The 16863-nt window shown below is 39.4% G+C and overlaps 1 protein-coding gene across 4 annotated transcripts in view; it reads left to right on the forward strand.

The window, feature by feature from the left end:
• Window positions 1-16863, forward strand: part of klhl13 (kelch-like family member 13) — a 166380-nt gene that overhangs the window by 139519 nt on the left and 9998 nt on the right. For all 4 annotated transcript variants that reach the window (XM_055643441.1, XM_055643444.1, XM_055643443.1 and 1 more), the window contains 4 exons: window positions 29-170; window positions 7353-7485; window positions 9854-10050; window positions 10972-11767. In XM_055643441.1, the coding sequence (XP_055499416.1) occupies window positions 29-170; window positions 7353-7485; window positions 9854-10050; window positions 10972-11767 (1268 nt within the window). The remainder of the gene's footprint in view (window positions 1-28; window positions 171-7352; window positions 7486-9853; window positions 10051-10971; window positions 11768-16863) is intronic.

Here is a 16863-nt window from a genome sequence, read left to right on the forward strand (position 1 = left end):
TTAATTTTTCCATTTCACTTTTTCACAGATCTTTTGTTGAAGAGGAAGATCCTCATCTAAAAGTGTCCTTGGCAAGTGGCGACATGGGCGTGACAACCCATTTGCAGTCTTCAAAGACGGGCAATACGCGATTCTTCACAAGCAATACCCATAGTTCTGCAGTGTTACAGGTACGCATTTAGTCATCATTTTCATCAAAGACAATCTAATGGCTACAGTGCCCTCCATAATGTTTGGGGCAAAGACCCATCGTTTATTTATTTGCGTCTGTACTCCACAATTTGAGATTTATAATAGAAAAATATCACGTGTGGCTAAGGTGCACATTGTCAGATTTTAATAAATGCCATTTTTATACATTTTGGTTTCACCATGTAGAAATTCAGGGCACCATAATGTTTGGGACACAGCAATGTCATGTAAATGAAAGTAGTAATGTTTAGTATTTTGTTGCATATCCTTTGCATGCAATGACTGCTTGAAGTCTGCGATTCATGGACATCACCAGTTGCTGGGTGTCTTCTCTGGTGATGCTCTGCCAGGCCTGTATTGCAGCCATCTTTAGCTTATGCTTGTTTTGAGAGCTAGTCCCCTTCAGTTTTCTCTTTAGTATATAAAAGACATGCTCAATTCGGTTCATATCGGGTGATTGACTTGGCCACTCAAGAATTGACAATTTTTTAGCTTTGAAAAACTCTTTGTTGCTTTAGCAGTATGTTTGGGATCATTGTCTTGCTGTAGAATGAACCGCTGGCCAATGAGTTTTGAGGCATTTGTTTGAACTTGATCAGATAGGATGTATCTATACCCTTCAGAATTCATTATGCTACTACCATCAGCAGTTATATCGTCAATGAAGATAAGTGAGCCAGTACCTTCAACAGCCATACATGCCCAGGCCATAACACCCCCACCACCGTGTTTTACAAATTAGCTGGTATGCTTTGGATCTTGGGCAGTTCCTTCTCGCCTCCATACTTTGCTCTTGCCATCACTCTGATATAAGTTAATCTTCATCTCATCTGTCCAGAAGACCTTTTTCCAGAACTGTGGTTGCTCTTTTAATTACATCTTGGCAAACTGTAACCTGGCCATCCTATTTTTGCATCTTGCAGTGTAGCCTCTGTATTTCTGTTCATGAAGTCTTCTGCAGACAGTGGTCATTGACAAATCCACGGTACACAAAAAAGCTGGAGAAACTCAGCGGGTGCAGCAGGAAATAGCTCTATGGAGCGAAGGAAATAGGCAACGTTTCGGGCCGAAACCCTTCTTGACAAATCCACACCTGACTCCTGAAGAGTGTCGGACAGGTGTTTGGGGATTTTTCTTTATTATAGAGTGAATTCTTCTGTCATCAGCTGTGGTCTTCCTTGGCCTGCCAGCCCCTTTACGATTATTAAGCTCACCAGTGCTCTCGTTCTTCTTAATGATGTTCCAAACAGTTGATTTTGGTAAGCCTAATGTTTGGCTGATGTCTGTAACAGTTTTATTCTTGTTTCAGTCTCATAATGGCTTCTTTGACTTTTATTGGCACACCTTTGGTCCTCATGTTGATAAACCAATAAAACTTTCCAAAGGTGACGGAAAGACTAGGTGCTGGGAGCTCTCTTATACCTGCATTAAGAAGGCAATTAAACACACCTAAGCAATTACAAACGCCTGTGAAGTCATGTGTCCCAAACATTTAGTGCCCGGAAATGGGGGGGCTATGTATAAACACAGCTGCAATTTCTACGTGGTGAAACCAAAATGTGTAAAGATGGCCTTTAATAAAATCTGACAATGTGCACTTTAACCACGTGTGATTTTTTTCTATTACAAATCTCAAATTGTGGAGTACAGAGGCAAATAAATAAATGGTGGGTCTTTGTCCCCAACATTATGGAGGGCACTGTATTTCTTTGTGTTTATTAACCGTTCTAGTACTTTCATCGCTGCTTATGTCCCTGCACTAAGATAAGGCGGGCACTGCTTGGTGCTGATTTATCATTGTCTCATGTACAGAGATTCATTTGTGTTTTATCCAATTAAATCAGATACTATTATACATGAATGCAATCAAGCCACACACAAGTATAACGGGTAGAGCAAAGAGAAAAATACCAGATTGCAGAATATAGTTTTTCAGCATTTAGTGTTACAGTTCTGGAGAAAATTCCAATGTCTGCAATGAGGTAGGTTGGAAGATGGGGTCTACCCTCTAGCTGGTTCAGAAGTATGATAACTGCAGGGAAGATGCTGATCCTGTGTCTGGCAGGTATGAGCTTCCAAGCTTTTGTGTCTTTTGCCCCACAGGTATGGGGAGAAGGAGGATAACTGGGATGTCGAAGGTCTATTATATTGGCTGGACCTTGATTATGCATAACCTGATCATAATTGATAAATCATATACAAATATGCCTAAACTGTCCAAATATTCAGGATATCCCATTTTTATCAAATTTATCAAATCAGGATATCCCATTAATTATCAAATTGACTGTCATTGTAACTAAAATTGTATTTCAAATGTGTTTGTGTTATATTTATATTAAATCTCTGGAATGATGACACAGTTGATGGTTGTTTGTATTGATGGAGCTGCACGGAAACAGGTGCTTTGGCCCACCTTGGTTAACAGCTAGATTGCATACAAGTAATTGGCCATATCTTCATGTTTCCGAGTCGATTACGATGAAGATGCACACTGAAACCAATTCCTTTATTTTTTGTTATGTTTTTGTGTGAACTTTTCAATAAATGAGAACTACAACTGGGATAACCAGGGATATCTTTAAATTAGAGGGAAAGAAACAAATATCTTGGCACTTAGAGTCATGTTGCTTTTGTTAAAAATGATAAAGAATACTGTATGGAGTGTCATCATTATGTAGCCACAGGTACAACTTAGTGGTTGGTACAAGTTAGAAGCTAGAACACACTGGATTTGTGAAACCATATCCCCAATGTACCAATACCAAACATGACCAAAAAAAAGGAAATTAATTTCTATTAGTGTAGTTTCTTTCTGACTGGAAAGAATCATTTTAGCTGTCATGGATTTAACACAAGATAAGAGGTGAGTTTCTCTTTACAGAAACAATGTTCAAAAGCCTAGTCATAATGCAGCAGTAACATTGCTCAAATCTGCAGTGACAGAATGGCTAATTTCATGATGATGATCAGCACTTGGCAAAACCACACCTGAAGAAGTGTGTACAGGTTTGATCTCCTCACTGAAGAAAGAATGTACTCATCACAGATGAAACACCATTCATGAGGAGCTGCTATTGTGAGCCCTGGCAGTATTGGACCCGTGTTATAGTGGGTGGGGAGGGAAGAGGGAATCTATGCTTAACTTCCTCTCAAATTGTCGAGGCTATTTTGTGATGGTTCGTAGTATTCCGTGAGCACATTACCCCTTTTTAAAATCAATTGTTTGACTTCTGAACAAATGGTGGATTTATTATTTGCAAGCCTTTGTTTCTGTTAAGGATTCTCACAGGTTTCTAATGTATTCATTCAGAATCATTTCAGGCATCTACAGTAACTGATGTGTCAAGACTTGCAAACTCCATGGCATCAATATAATTGGCCATAATGATTTCATGAAAATAGTTTTCTGTGCTTGTTTGAATTGAAGCCAGTTTTCAACACACTGTTCTTCTGCGTGACCCTATAATGGGGAAAGATCTGAAGGAACTGTAATCAATGCAGTCATTTGAAGGAATATTGGGCTGAGGAACTTTGCAATCCATGAACTTTTAGATATCTATAGAAACATAAAATTGATATCTCATTTCAAGACATGGCTTGAGACAGGACATAACTAGTGAAATGAACATCAGACAAATACGATGCAAATAATTAAGAAACCATGGACATCAAAGTCCCTGGGGGGGTCATGGCAGAGGTAAGATGACGAGTTGTATACTCGTAGCAGGCTGCCCTAACATCACAGGGTGTAATACCAGAATGATCAGACTTAATTGATTTCTGTGCACCCACTTGTCAGTCTCTGGATGTGTGTGAGTGAGGCTGATTGTGCATCAGTGTGTGTATATAAGATCACTTCTGAGGGATCTGAGTGTTACAATAAAGGTGTGAGGTGTGGTTCCATGTGTTGGAACATACCTGATGACGTCATACTTCTACCTGTGGCACGGCTCCCGTGTTGGCAATCAGCGGTACACTGCTAGACCGTTATGGTGTAAATCACAGGGTTCAAGCTCCATCCTGTACCCTGCCTCTGCACAAACAGCATCAACATCCAGCACCACCGGCACTTGCAGCGGTGTTGTGGCTAAACCCGTCACATTTGGCACAACAAAGTGTCAGCAGCTGCTCTAAATTCACCTTGTATTTGTTACAGTCCAAGCTGCTTGGCATTGCTCTGTGAGAACATGTTTGTTCCCTCAAATATGAATCAATGCTTCACTGGCATGAATCAATAGAACTAAACAACAGGCTGCTCTAATTGAGAGTAAAAGGACTTTTGAGCATTGGTGTTTAGCAGAGAGCTAAATTCTCATTAACCACATTCTTGTCAGTTGTATTCATGGCCCACTTCATGCTCATGCGCTATCTACCATCTTTGCATTGTACTGAGTTTTACCCTGAACCCCGTCTCAAAAGCAAGGTCACTTCAATTTAGAGAAAGTTCTTTACTTTTGTTTTCAACAATGACCTGAGATACACAAAATAAACACAGCACAAGCTGGTGGCGCAGACAAGTGCTGAGGAAACCAACCCCTATGCAGAGTCAATGTGTTGAAATTAGGTGCCTCATAAGAGTAATGTTTTTAAATCTGTGGATGATCAATGATGTAAGGGTACAATTCACTAAAAGTCGATACTGCTAGGCACAGGATTAAGCTGTTGTGGTCCTGAATTTGACAGTTCATCTAAAATATACAATTCCAGCTGTTTCTTCTGAGATAGTTGCTGAAACTAAAACAAAATGCATATGTGGCAGGATATAGATCACGCACATTTGATTTTGGTACAAAGGAGGCGATTCCTAAAAAATCTGGTTGCAAAAACTTTGAATAAAATATGAATTCATTGATTCTTGTGTTACGAGTACTTAGATCATCATAGAAACATAGAAATTAGGTGCAGGAGTAGGCCATTCGGCCCTTCGAGCCTGCACTGCCATTCAATATGATCATGGCTGATCATCCAACTCAGTATCCCGTACCTGCCTTCTCTCCATACCCTCTGATCCCCTTGGCCACAAGGGCCACATCTAACTCCCTCTTAAATATAGCCAATGAACTGGCCTCAACTACCCTCTGTGGCAGAGAGTTCCAGAGATTCACCACTCTCTGTGTGAAAAAAGTTCTCCTCATCTCGGTTTTAAAGGATTTCCCCCTTATCCTTAAGCTGTGACCCCTAAGTCTGCTTCTGAGAATGGTTAGAGTATGGAAATCATTTCTGCATGGAGCTGATCCTATAAGCTGAAGCTTGGTTCTTGTGGGAAGAAAGACTTAGCACCGTATGCACTAAGATAAGTTGAAGAAAGACAAGATGACGCTCAGAGGACATTAGACCATCATAGATGTGAAGACTTTGATGCCTTCTTGCTTAGAATATACACCTAGGTTTTTGATGCACTTCACAATTTAAATGGAAAGATTACATTAATCGGAATGACAATTGCTTCTCAATACCTCCAAAAGACTATATTGAAAAATAAAATAGTTTCTTCAAGTATGAATAAATTATGGTCTTGGAAGAGAAATAACAGGCCTTAACATGCGGCGAATGGAGACCGGAATAACTGGTACTTGCCTTCATTTCTGATGAGCTGATTAACAGTGTATTGCTGATTGCCAACTTGTCCAATTTATTTTGATTACCTGCCCACCAATGAACCCAGAACTCAGGACACAGCTGTGAGCGTTTTTCGCTGAGATTTTATGATGCAACAGGACACCTGAATGGCCAGAGACCTCTAGCTGAGTTGGTGCTCGATTTTCCTCAGAGTCACTGGCTCAGTCTGGGAATCCGTGGGGCAGAGTTTTGTGAGAAATGCATTGTGAACATTTCCCTTCTGATTTTCCCAAAATACAAACCAGCAAGGTAGAGGCATCGTGGATTAACAAAATAGAGACACAAGATTGTGGTACTTCTTGATAGTTTGTATACAGTTTTCCACACTCCTACTTCCTCTCTGAAGGTTCCCATGGTAACACCCAAGATATCTCTAGGCCACATTATTACGCAGGCTTAATTAATTAAAACTTCAATCAGGAAGTGGAGAACCACTTAGAAGTTATGTTGGAAATTGGCTTGCAGAAAAAATGTCGCATTGGAGAGAAGATGTTTCCATGAATGCTCACTGCAGTAGTCAGACATTATTGTCTAAAGAACATTGTTGCAACTTCAACTGCAAGAGGCCGTTGAAATGCACAAGTAATCGCTTCTATTGACACTGCAATAATAGTTTATTAAGCAATGCAGCATTCAGACCTTGGTATTTTTAGTTTTCAGTGACAAAAATAAACGTTTCGCTATTGGAAAGATGATATCAAAGTGCTTTACACGGAGCAAGGTGAAATATAGTCATTGTAAAATTGGAAATATCACAATGAATTTGTGCACTTCAAAATCCTACTAATGCTAATGTAATAGTGACAAAATGAAAGCTTTGTGGTGATGATTGAATCGAGCAACTTGTCATACTCACCAGCATGGTTGTGGTACAGGTACAACAAAGATCTTGCTTGCAGTAGCAGCATCACAGGTAGATAAGACAAACAACATACCAAACACACAAAATGTACATAAAGTTAAAAGATAAAGTGCAAAAAAAGACAAGATGTTAGTTCAAATATACACAATTAGACAACAGGTCCATGTCCAAGAGGAATAAACGTTGGGCAATAAGCCATAAAATGTTCCCTGTACTTTCAAAGCAACTGCATGAGGTATTCCTTGCCCACTGGATGGAGATGAAGTGGCCTTGGTATAACGTATCATCCAAACTGAAGAAGGGTCTCGACCAGAATCGTCACCTATTCCTTTGCTCCATAGATGCTGCCTCACCCGCTGAGTTTCTCCTGCATTTTTATCTACCTTCGATTTTTCCAGCATCTGCAGTTCCTTCTTAAACATCCAAACTAAAGATTGGATGTTTTAAGCCCTGTCAGTTCAGTTTCCTTCATGGTTACTCCAAAGATTTTTAGGCTCAAGTCTGTGTTGTGTAAGTTGAATCTAAAACATTCTTACTTAAAGTGTTTGGAGGTGCCAGTTAAGCCAAACTGGCATTTGCACCTGGAATTTTCAGTTAGTGTTGATGTGGGCAAATATTTTTTTAATTTATTGTTCACAACTTGTGACCTGACGTTTGAAATATCTTGACTTTGTAGGGATTTGACCAACTGCGAATTGAAGGTTTACTTTGTGACGTTACGTTGGTGCCAGGGGATGGTGATGAAGTGTTTCCAGTCCATCGAGCAATGATGGCCTCAGCCAGTGACTATTTTAAGGCAATGTTCACAGGTAAACCAAAACAAGTCATACTTTTTGTGAAATATAAACCATTGTAAAATCACTGCCTTAGTGCTCGGAGCTCTTGCCCGAAATATCTTAAAATCTTCATGCCTCCATTTGCCTCCATAATAGTTTTGCCAAGACATAGTGATGCTCTGTATGCAGCGCACTTACTCTCTTATGTACTCTCAGTGTAATGCACTGCTAGGTACAGAGTTCTCAAACCGCCATCATTGCCCATGAGTCCGCAGGAATCGAGTGGTCATTTCCAGAAGATTGCTGTAAACTAATCTGTAAGAAACTTAGAGATACCAAAAAACTGCAGGGCGGGGTTGACCTGCTGAGTTCTTAGAACATAGAACAGTATAGTACAGAAACAGGCCCTTACCACACAATGTCTGTGCTAAACATGTCCCAAGACTATCCCTTATCTGCTTGCACATAATCCATATCCCTCTATTCCCTACAATAGGTGCAGTAGGCTGTTCGGCCCTTCGAGCCAGCACTGCCATTCAATGTGATCATGGCTGATCATCCCCAATCAGTACCCCGTTCCTGCATTCTCCCCATATCCCCTGACTCTGCTATCTTTAAGAGCCCTATCTAGTTCTCTCTTGAAAGTATCCAGAGAACCGGCCTCCACGCGCCCTCTGAGGCAGAGAATTCCACAGACTCACAACTCTGTGTGTGGAAAAAGTGTTTCCTCATCTACGTTCTAAATGGCTTACCCCTTATTCATAAACTGTGGTCCCTGGTTCTGGACTCCCCCAACATTGGGAATATGTTTCCTGCCTCTAGCGTGTCCAAACCCTTAATAATCTTATATGTTTCAATAAGATACCCTCTCATCCTTCTAAACTCCAGAGTGTACAAGCCCAGCCACTCCATTCTCTCAGCATATGACAGTCCCGCCATCCCGGGAATTAACCTTGTGAACCTACGCTGCACTCCCTCAATAGCAAGAATGTTCTTCCTCAAATTAGGGGACCAAAACTATCCATGTTCCTGTTCAAAAGTCTCATGCCACTATTGTATCTGCCTCGAATGCTACTCCTGGTAACAAATGTCAGGTACTTACCGTCCACTGTATAAAAAATAAACTTGGCTCGTACATCTCCTTTAAACTTTGCCCTTTCTGCCAGAGTTTGTAATATGAAGGAAACTTGACTGACATTTTAATAAATATGTTTGGAAAATGTAAACATTTCTATTTGCTTGTTACAAAAATGTTGAAGATAGGAAAGGAGGTTACATAAACAGAGGTTTTGAAGAGTATGTTTGCTTGCAGTTCACAATGAAATCCCACCCCATATCCCAGATTCATTTACTTCTCCACCACCAATCCCCAAACAACTCTTCCCAAATGTAATGAGTGAGTTACTTTTATCCAATCACCTCATGTACACATCTGCTTTGACTTTTGCCAACACTGAATTTGAAATACAGAACCACTGTTTGTTTGGGAACAGCTCCATTTAAGACCGCTAGAAATTGCAGCAAATTGTGGCCAGACCATCAGACAAACCAACCTCCCTTCCGTTGACTCCATTTATACCTCGCGCTGCCTCGGCAAGGCCAGCAGCATAATCAAGGATGCCGCACCCTGGCCACTCCCTCTTCTCCGCTCTCCCATGGGGGAAAAAGTTATAGGTGTGAAAACGTACACCTCCAGATTCAGAGACAGTTTCTTCCCAGCTGTTATCAGGCAACTGAATTATCCCACCACAGAGAGCAGTCCTGAACTACTATCTACCTCATTGGTGTCCCTCAGACTATCTTTCATTGGACTTCACTGGCTTTACCTTGCACTAAACATTATTCCCTTATCATGTATTTATACACTGTAAGTGGCTCGATTGTAATTATATATTGTCTTTCCGCTGACTGGTTAGCATATTACAAAAGCTTTTCACTGTATCTCGGTGCACATGACAATAAACTAAACAGAACTGAGCTTAAGGAATCAATTGTATTTAACATGGTATCTTTCTCATGGTATCAAAATATTTCTTGCATTGTACCGAAAATGGGGCCAAAGCATTAGGAGCTTTCAGACTGTAAGTAGAATGTAGAAACAAGGAACCGCAGATTCTGGTTTACAAAAAAAGACTGATCTGTCTAGAGAAGGGTCTCGACCCGAAATGTCATCTGTCCATGTTCTCCGCGGATGCTGCCTGACCTGCTGAGTTACTCCAGCACTCTGAGTCTTTTTTTAGACCGTAATGTTCAGTTGTTAATGATTTTATTGAAAAATGTAATATTTTAAGCAGTTCCATTAATTTCTGTCGATTTGGAACTTCCACTCGATAACTTTTCTAACTTGGCCAACCTGAGGCACCATGCACATTGAAGTGACAATTTTATTTTTTGTGATCAGGTGGAATGAAGGAGCAGGACCTGATGTGCATTAAACTTCACGGAGTGAATCGGATAGGGCTTAAGAAAATCATTGATTTTATTTATACCGCAAAGCTCTCCCTGAATATGGACAATCTCCAGGATACATTGGAAGCAGCAAGCTTTCTGCAGATTTTACCTGTCCTGGATTTTTGTAAAGTATTCCTTATATCAGGGGTAAGTTTTAAATATTATCAAGCATGCAGTGTACATTCATTTATTATACTTAATGTTACTATCGGTTACCAGACTGATTATGATATTTCCTGCCCTTACATTGTGACATAAAAAAAAATGAAATTATTCAAATTTTGATATTAGTTATTTATATTTTACAACCCACTAATCACTGCCATACTTGGTTCTGGAAAATCAAAATATATCTATTACAGACTTCTAAAATAGTTTTAATATATCTTTTCTCAGAGGCTGTCGTCAGATTTTGTAGATTGTATTTATGAAATCTTCTAGCAATAACTGGCATTTTATTTGTTCAATATATAATGCTTCAGAATTCAATCTGAACTCAGTGGAGGTGGTCTGCTTTCTTTACCTAGCTATTTCACGGTATTTTTGTGAAAATGAGTTCGCCTTTTATCTATGAATTGTTTGTTATGAAAACCAATACCTAGAGGAATGGTTTCCAGTTGAGAGTTGATCATTTTTCCGTATTCACTTCAGCACAAAGATTGCCTTAATTTGTTAAGAATTAGCAGTCTCAGCCACACACTGGCTCTATTACCCTTAGGAATCTAGTTTTGTCATTATCCATGATACCCCATTGATACAAAGAGTATTGCATGTATTATTCAGAAAGATTGGAGTGGACAGCTTCATCAGAAAATAATAGATGTTTCCTGCAGTCCTTAAGAAGGTTGTTAAAGATTTCTGCTGATTGAAAGCGAACTGCATTGTTATACAAAAGCAGAGTTTTACGGTAAATGCCCAGGGAATATTGGATGGCTAAAATGGGAAGTGTTTTCATTTCTCTGCACCACTCATGTTAACTTTGATGAGAATTTTTATAGAAGTACTCAAAAACATTGCAATAAATCAGACATAAAAGACATAATATATTTGTTTTGTTTTCTTCCCCAGGTTTCACTCGAAAATTGTGTTGAGGTTGGACGAATTGCGAATACCTATAACTTGACAGAAGTAGATAAATATGTAAATAATTTCATTCTGAAGAATTTCCCAGCTCTGCTAAGTACTGGTGAATTTATGAAACTCCCTTTTGAGCGGCTTGCCTTTGTGCTTTCCAGCAACAGCCTCAAAAATTGCACTGAACTTGAACTGTTCAAGTCTGCCTGCCGTTGGTTGAGATATGAGGACACACGGATGGATTTTGCCTCCAAGATAATGAAGAACGTTAGGTTTCCGCTAATGTCACCGCAGGAACTAATCAATCACGTCCAAACGGTGGATTTCATGCGAACGGACAACATTTGTGTCAACCTATTACTGGAAGCCAGTAACTATCAGATGATGCCCTACATGCAGCCTGTTATGCAGTCTGAGAGAACATGTATCCGTTCAGATAACACTCACTTAGTAACCTTGGGAGGAGTGCTGAGGCAACAGTTAGTAGTGAGCAAAGAGCTAAGATTGTACGATGAAAAGGCCCATGAGTGGAAATCATTAGCTCCTATGGATGCACCGAGATACCAGCATGGCATTGCAGTGATTGGAAACTTCCTTTACGTTGTCGGTGGGCAGAGCAACTATGATACGAAAGGAAAGACTGCAGTTGACACTGTCTTCAGATATGACCCTCGGTACAACAAGTGGATGCAAGTAGCATCTTTAAATGAAAAGCGTACATTCTTCCACCTAAGTGCTCTGAAAGGACATCTTTATGCAGTCGGTGGTAGAAATGCCGCAGGAGAATTGGGTAGGTATTTTCTTTTCTGGTTATGATTTTTACAACCAATAGATGGGAATCAAATGGTGAAAGGCCTGGATAACGTGGATGTGGAGAGGATGTTTCCACTAGTGGGAGAATCTAGGACCAGCGGTTATAGCCTCGGAATTAAGGGATGTTCCTTTAGGAAGGAGATGAGGAAGAATTTCTTTAGTCAGAGGGTGGTGAAATTGTGCAATTCATTGGCACAGAAGGCTGTGGAGGCCATTAATGGATATTTTTAAGGCAGATATAGATAGATTCTTGATTAGTACAGGTGTCAGGGTTATGGGGAGAAGGCAGAAGAATGGGGTTGAGAGGGAAATATAGAACCGCCATGATTGAATGGCGGGAGTAGACTTGATGGGCCAAATGCCTAATTCTGCTGCTATCACTTATGAACATGAGTTTCTTTATAAAGTAACTGATATTTCAAAGTTCTTAGCTGTCTTATTTGACCAAAAACCAAAAAGCTGTACCATGCCACTAAATTCTCCACAACACACAAAGACTCTGTTGTTTGACCACTCTTTTGGGTGAACACTAAACCAATTAGATTAGTGCCATAACAATCCTTGATCCATTATCCAATTTCAAATGACTAAATCGATCAAAAATCAGGTAGCAATTTATGTTACGGTCATATTTGGATACATTGTATTTTGCCAAGAGCAAATAGAAACAGCCTGAAATCAATGTCAGCTGATGTTAACCATGGCATTCAGAAAGTGGATAATCAGGGTGGATTCAAACAGCTTTCTTACGACCTTTAAAAGCAGAATAAAGAGTTGGACCGAGAAGTTAACTGCTTAAGAAGACTTTCTTGATTTGAAAGGGTGACTGAATTATTAAAAAAAAAATCAGTGCATAATGAGTGTTATAAATTCCTCTTCTTAATTAAATTCATTAAGAATGAAAAATGGTTATTGCTATTTGACTATTTTGAGCACTGCACATGATAAATATATGTGGTATAACTAGTTTAGTCTTTAATGGGTTGGAAAATCTAATCCAATAGACCTAGGAACAGGGAAATATGCTTGTCGTGTTTTTAGTGCAATGATTTCTTTTCAGACAATAATTTATATATTGCTACAAAGCTCCGTGGATACATTGCCACACGGTTCTTTGCAAATATGAATGGTCAATTTACGAGTCAATGTCCTTTCATAAATCACTTGCATGGATTATTACTATCACTGATAATCCCAGATACCCTATATATGGTTGAATACGTTTTAGTGCTTTGCCTACCTGATGAGCTTGTTGATTGTGTTGGTGTCCGCGGCCTTCGCCCTGCTATCCCATGGGGGGAATAGATAGCGTAAATGCAAGTCTTTTACCAGAGGACACGGGTTTAAGGTGAGAGGGGAAGGATGTAATAGGAATCTGAGTGGTAACATTTTCACACAGGGTGGTGGTGGATGTTATGACTCTATGACTCTAAAAGTTAGTGAACATGCTGTTGATTAATTATTGTAATATTGCAGCATCGTCATCAAACCCTTCCATCGCTTTGTTGATAATGGACTGTAGGCTGAAAAGTGATGAATGACAACATTGGTTTGCCTTGTTTTATTTTATGAATTAGATATGTCTGGGCAATCTTCCATTATATAGTGTAGATGCCAAGAGTTCTAACTGTACTGAGCACCTTGGCTACAGCTGTGACTAATTTTGGAACACAAGGATATTTTGAAACACTTGACTGTTGCTATATTTAGTATGCTCAGCAGGTTCTTGGTATCTGATAGTGTGAATCAAACGGGATGAAGAATTCTTCCTGCATGGAAGCCAAGATGATTCACATACTTGGTACTTTTGGTTGAAGGATTTTTCAAACATTTATTTTTCTGCATTTTTTGTGTGAATTCTGCCATTTCCAGGGATCGGAACATTTTGGAGCTGCCTATCCCTGCCTGTTTTTCTAATTGTCCACCATTCAGGATTGGATTTGGCAAGATCGCAAAGCTTTAATCAGATCTGCTGTTTGACAAAATTGGACTCTGCTTAATATTCAAGAGGTTATCAGTTGATGCTTCACCATGTTTGGATGAGCTGTGGAAGCAGCAAAATCAATCTGACATGATTGGGTGATAGATGAGATGGGGAAAGTACCCAAGACAATAAAGAAATATGAAAATAATGGATTTGGGTCATGGCAACTCTTATAGCATCCATTAATTAGCTGGTGTGAGTGGAGTGCCTTTCTAGATGGATAGAATTAACATGGGCCAATATATCTCTCTCATTCATTCTGTGATCTTTATATTAATCTGTTGCAGTATTTCCACATTATCAAATATCAAGATGCAGCTAATTTTGGCATGGTGACAGTTCAAGTGACTTAAAAGAATTCTTACTTTTCAAAGAATGGTTTCAAAGGAAAAGTTTTCTTATTTGCAATTCCTATTCATTGTGAATAATTGCAATAATGAGTCACCCTTTAAAGAAGATCTCATGAGAATTCTTCATATGTCATCATCGCGTTTTGTCCGCATGTTCCCACACTTCATTGTCCTCTTGTATTAGGTCAATAAGATAACTTGGGAATTGTTAGTTCTGCATCTGCCTTTTGTTTACGAACAACTTTGCTTGCTCGAACATGCACTTTGTTCAGTTTTGTGATGGTTGTTTATTTTTAGAAATTCATGTAATTTCAGAAAGGTTACCTCCTGTTATCAAAGATCAAAGCAGATATCAGCACAAAAGGCATTTGTCATAAAAGTCATAGAATTGTGCACCATAGAAACAAATACTTCGGCTCAACTAGTCTCTGATGACTAGTGGGAATCCTTCCGTCTCCCAGTACTTGGTCCATTGCCTTCAATGCATAAGCAGTTGAAGTACTGATATAAACAATTATTAACTGCTGTCAACAACCCAGTTTAAACCATCCAAGGAGAAAGGAGAGTAACACACCAAGGTACCAATGGCAGCAATGAAGGTGCTGTAGCCACATTTTCAGGAATTAGTGAGGAAAAAGGTAGCACCTCAAATGGGTCATCTCTGGATTATGCCTCGTGCATTGTGGCAGTGAAAATAGGAAGATAAGGCAGATTGAGGTAGGGGTAATGTTGCTAAAGATAGGTGCCTCTATTCTTGTGACCAATTCTTGAACAGGGAGAATGTCTCAGGTGGAAGCTAAGGCGCAGTTCCTTAAACTTGTAGATGTGGACTGAGCTCGGGTGCTCCACAAAACCATCACCCAATCAATGTTTGGTTTCTCCAATGTAGAGGAGACTGTATTGTTCACTTTTGTAAATTTACCATTTGTCCAAAGCAGGAAAGGAATGTTTCCAGTTAGTAATGCTGCACAGTTCTGCGTATATCTTTACTTAAATTGTGTTTGGGTTGTCAGAGTGTTGAATATTTGATGTCTCTTACAGGTCCATTTAGTTTCAAATGAAACCATTTAATCATTGAGCTTGGGGGTATCATGGAATGTCTTTCATTGACAGCTGGAGATGCTTTTAGTGGTTGCACAATATAACTCTTGGAATCAGGCCACCTTGTTATTAAACTATGTAAAAGCTACTTAATTCACAGTTTTAATTGATTGTAATGAGGGCTCTTAATGAAATAATACTGAAATATTGAGTAATGTTTCTCTAATGTTGCAGCTTCATCGGACTTTGGTTAGGTTGCAGTTTGGGTATTGTATGCCGTTCTGGTTGCCGTGTTACAGGAAGGATGAGGAAGCTTTGGAGAGGGTACAGAAGAGATTGCGTAGATTAGAGGATATTAGCTGTAAGGAGAGATTGGACAAACCCATTGTTATGGAATGCTGGAGGTTGAGCGAAGACCTGATAGAAGGATATCAAATTATGAGAGGCATAGATAGGGTAGATGGTCGCAACCTTTTTCACAGGGTGAAAATGTCAAAGAGCAGAGGACATAGCTTTAAGTTGGAAAAGTTTAAAGGAGATGTATTGGGCAAGTTTTACACAGAGTTTACACAGAGGGTGGTGAGTGCCTGGAACACGCTGCCAGGGGTGGTGGTGGATGAAGTGGTGTTTAATAGGCTTTCAGATAGGCACGTGGCTATGCGGGGAATAGAAGGGTCTGGATCATGTGCAGGCAAGTGTAATTAGTTTAGCTCTGAACCATGTTTGGCACAGACATTGTGGGCTGCAGAGCCTGTTCCTATGCTGTGCTTCTCTATGTTTTATGTTCTAAGGCAGGTTCTGACCTCTAGTTAGCTTTGTTTTCTGGTGAACATGAGATGGTAGAATCAGCATAAGGATATATGCAGGATACTCAATTACAGTTACAGACAATTTATTGTCTATTAGCATATACACAGACCTGGCTCGGAATGTATCAATTGAACCATTTTTTATGTAAAGTTATCAAATTAATTAAATAGCACAAAATGTACTTTGCTGCATGCTTTAAGTGATGCTCCATTTGATATTAAACTTTATTACATTTGAGGTATAAGAATTTAGGAACAAGCGCTCATGAAAGGATTTATCATTCCATTTCCACATAGCAATAGAGTAATAGCTCACAGTGGAATAATTTCAGAGAAAAGGCGATATGGTGCAAGAGGTGCTGGTACAAGTATTTATCAAAGCCTGTTTCTTGTTTTATTCATCAGTTGTATAAATTCATGTGGAAAAACAGATTATATTATGTAAAACACAAGTGCTGGAGTAACTCTTGAGACCAGGCAGCATCTGTGGAGGGAATGGATGCTGCCTGACCCATTGAGTTCCTCCAGCACTTTGTGTTTTACACAACATATTCCAGCAGTTCCTTGTGCCTTCATTTTGAATATATTCCCTTCCTTAAAATGAATATTGCAGAAACTCTACATCTCCGTGTTTTAGAGAATTTATCAAAATAGTTCATAAAACAAAATAAGCTCATTGTATGACACTTATGAAAACAAATGTGAAAGCATATAAATTACTTTGAACTTTTTTTATTCCCAATATTTTTGAGTATTTCAAGGGGTTTCAGTGTATAGAGGCAGAAATGGAAAGGGTATTCAATGCCATAAATATCATTGATGTTAAAGCACTCTTTCCACAGAATCAAATTGAAAGATTGGACAAGCAGTGTTGTGAAGATTGTCAGCC

This window comes from Leucoraja erinacea, chromosome 12 (assembly GCF_028641065.1).
Source record: "Leucoraja erinacea ecotype New England chromosome 12, Leri_hhj_1, whole genome shotgun sequence".
Taxonomy (NCBI): Eukaryota; Metazoa; Chordata; class Chondrichthyes; order Rajiformes; family Rajidae; genus Leucoraja; species Leucoraja erinaceus.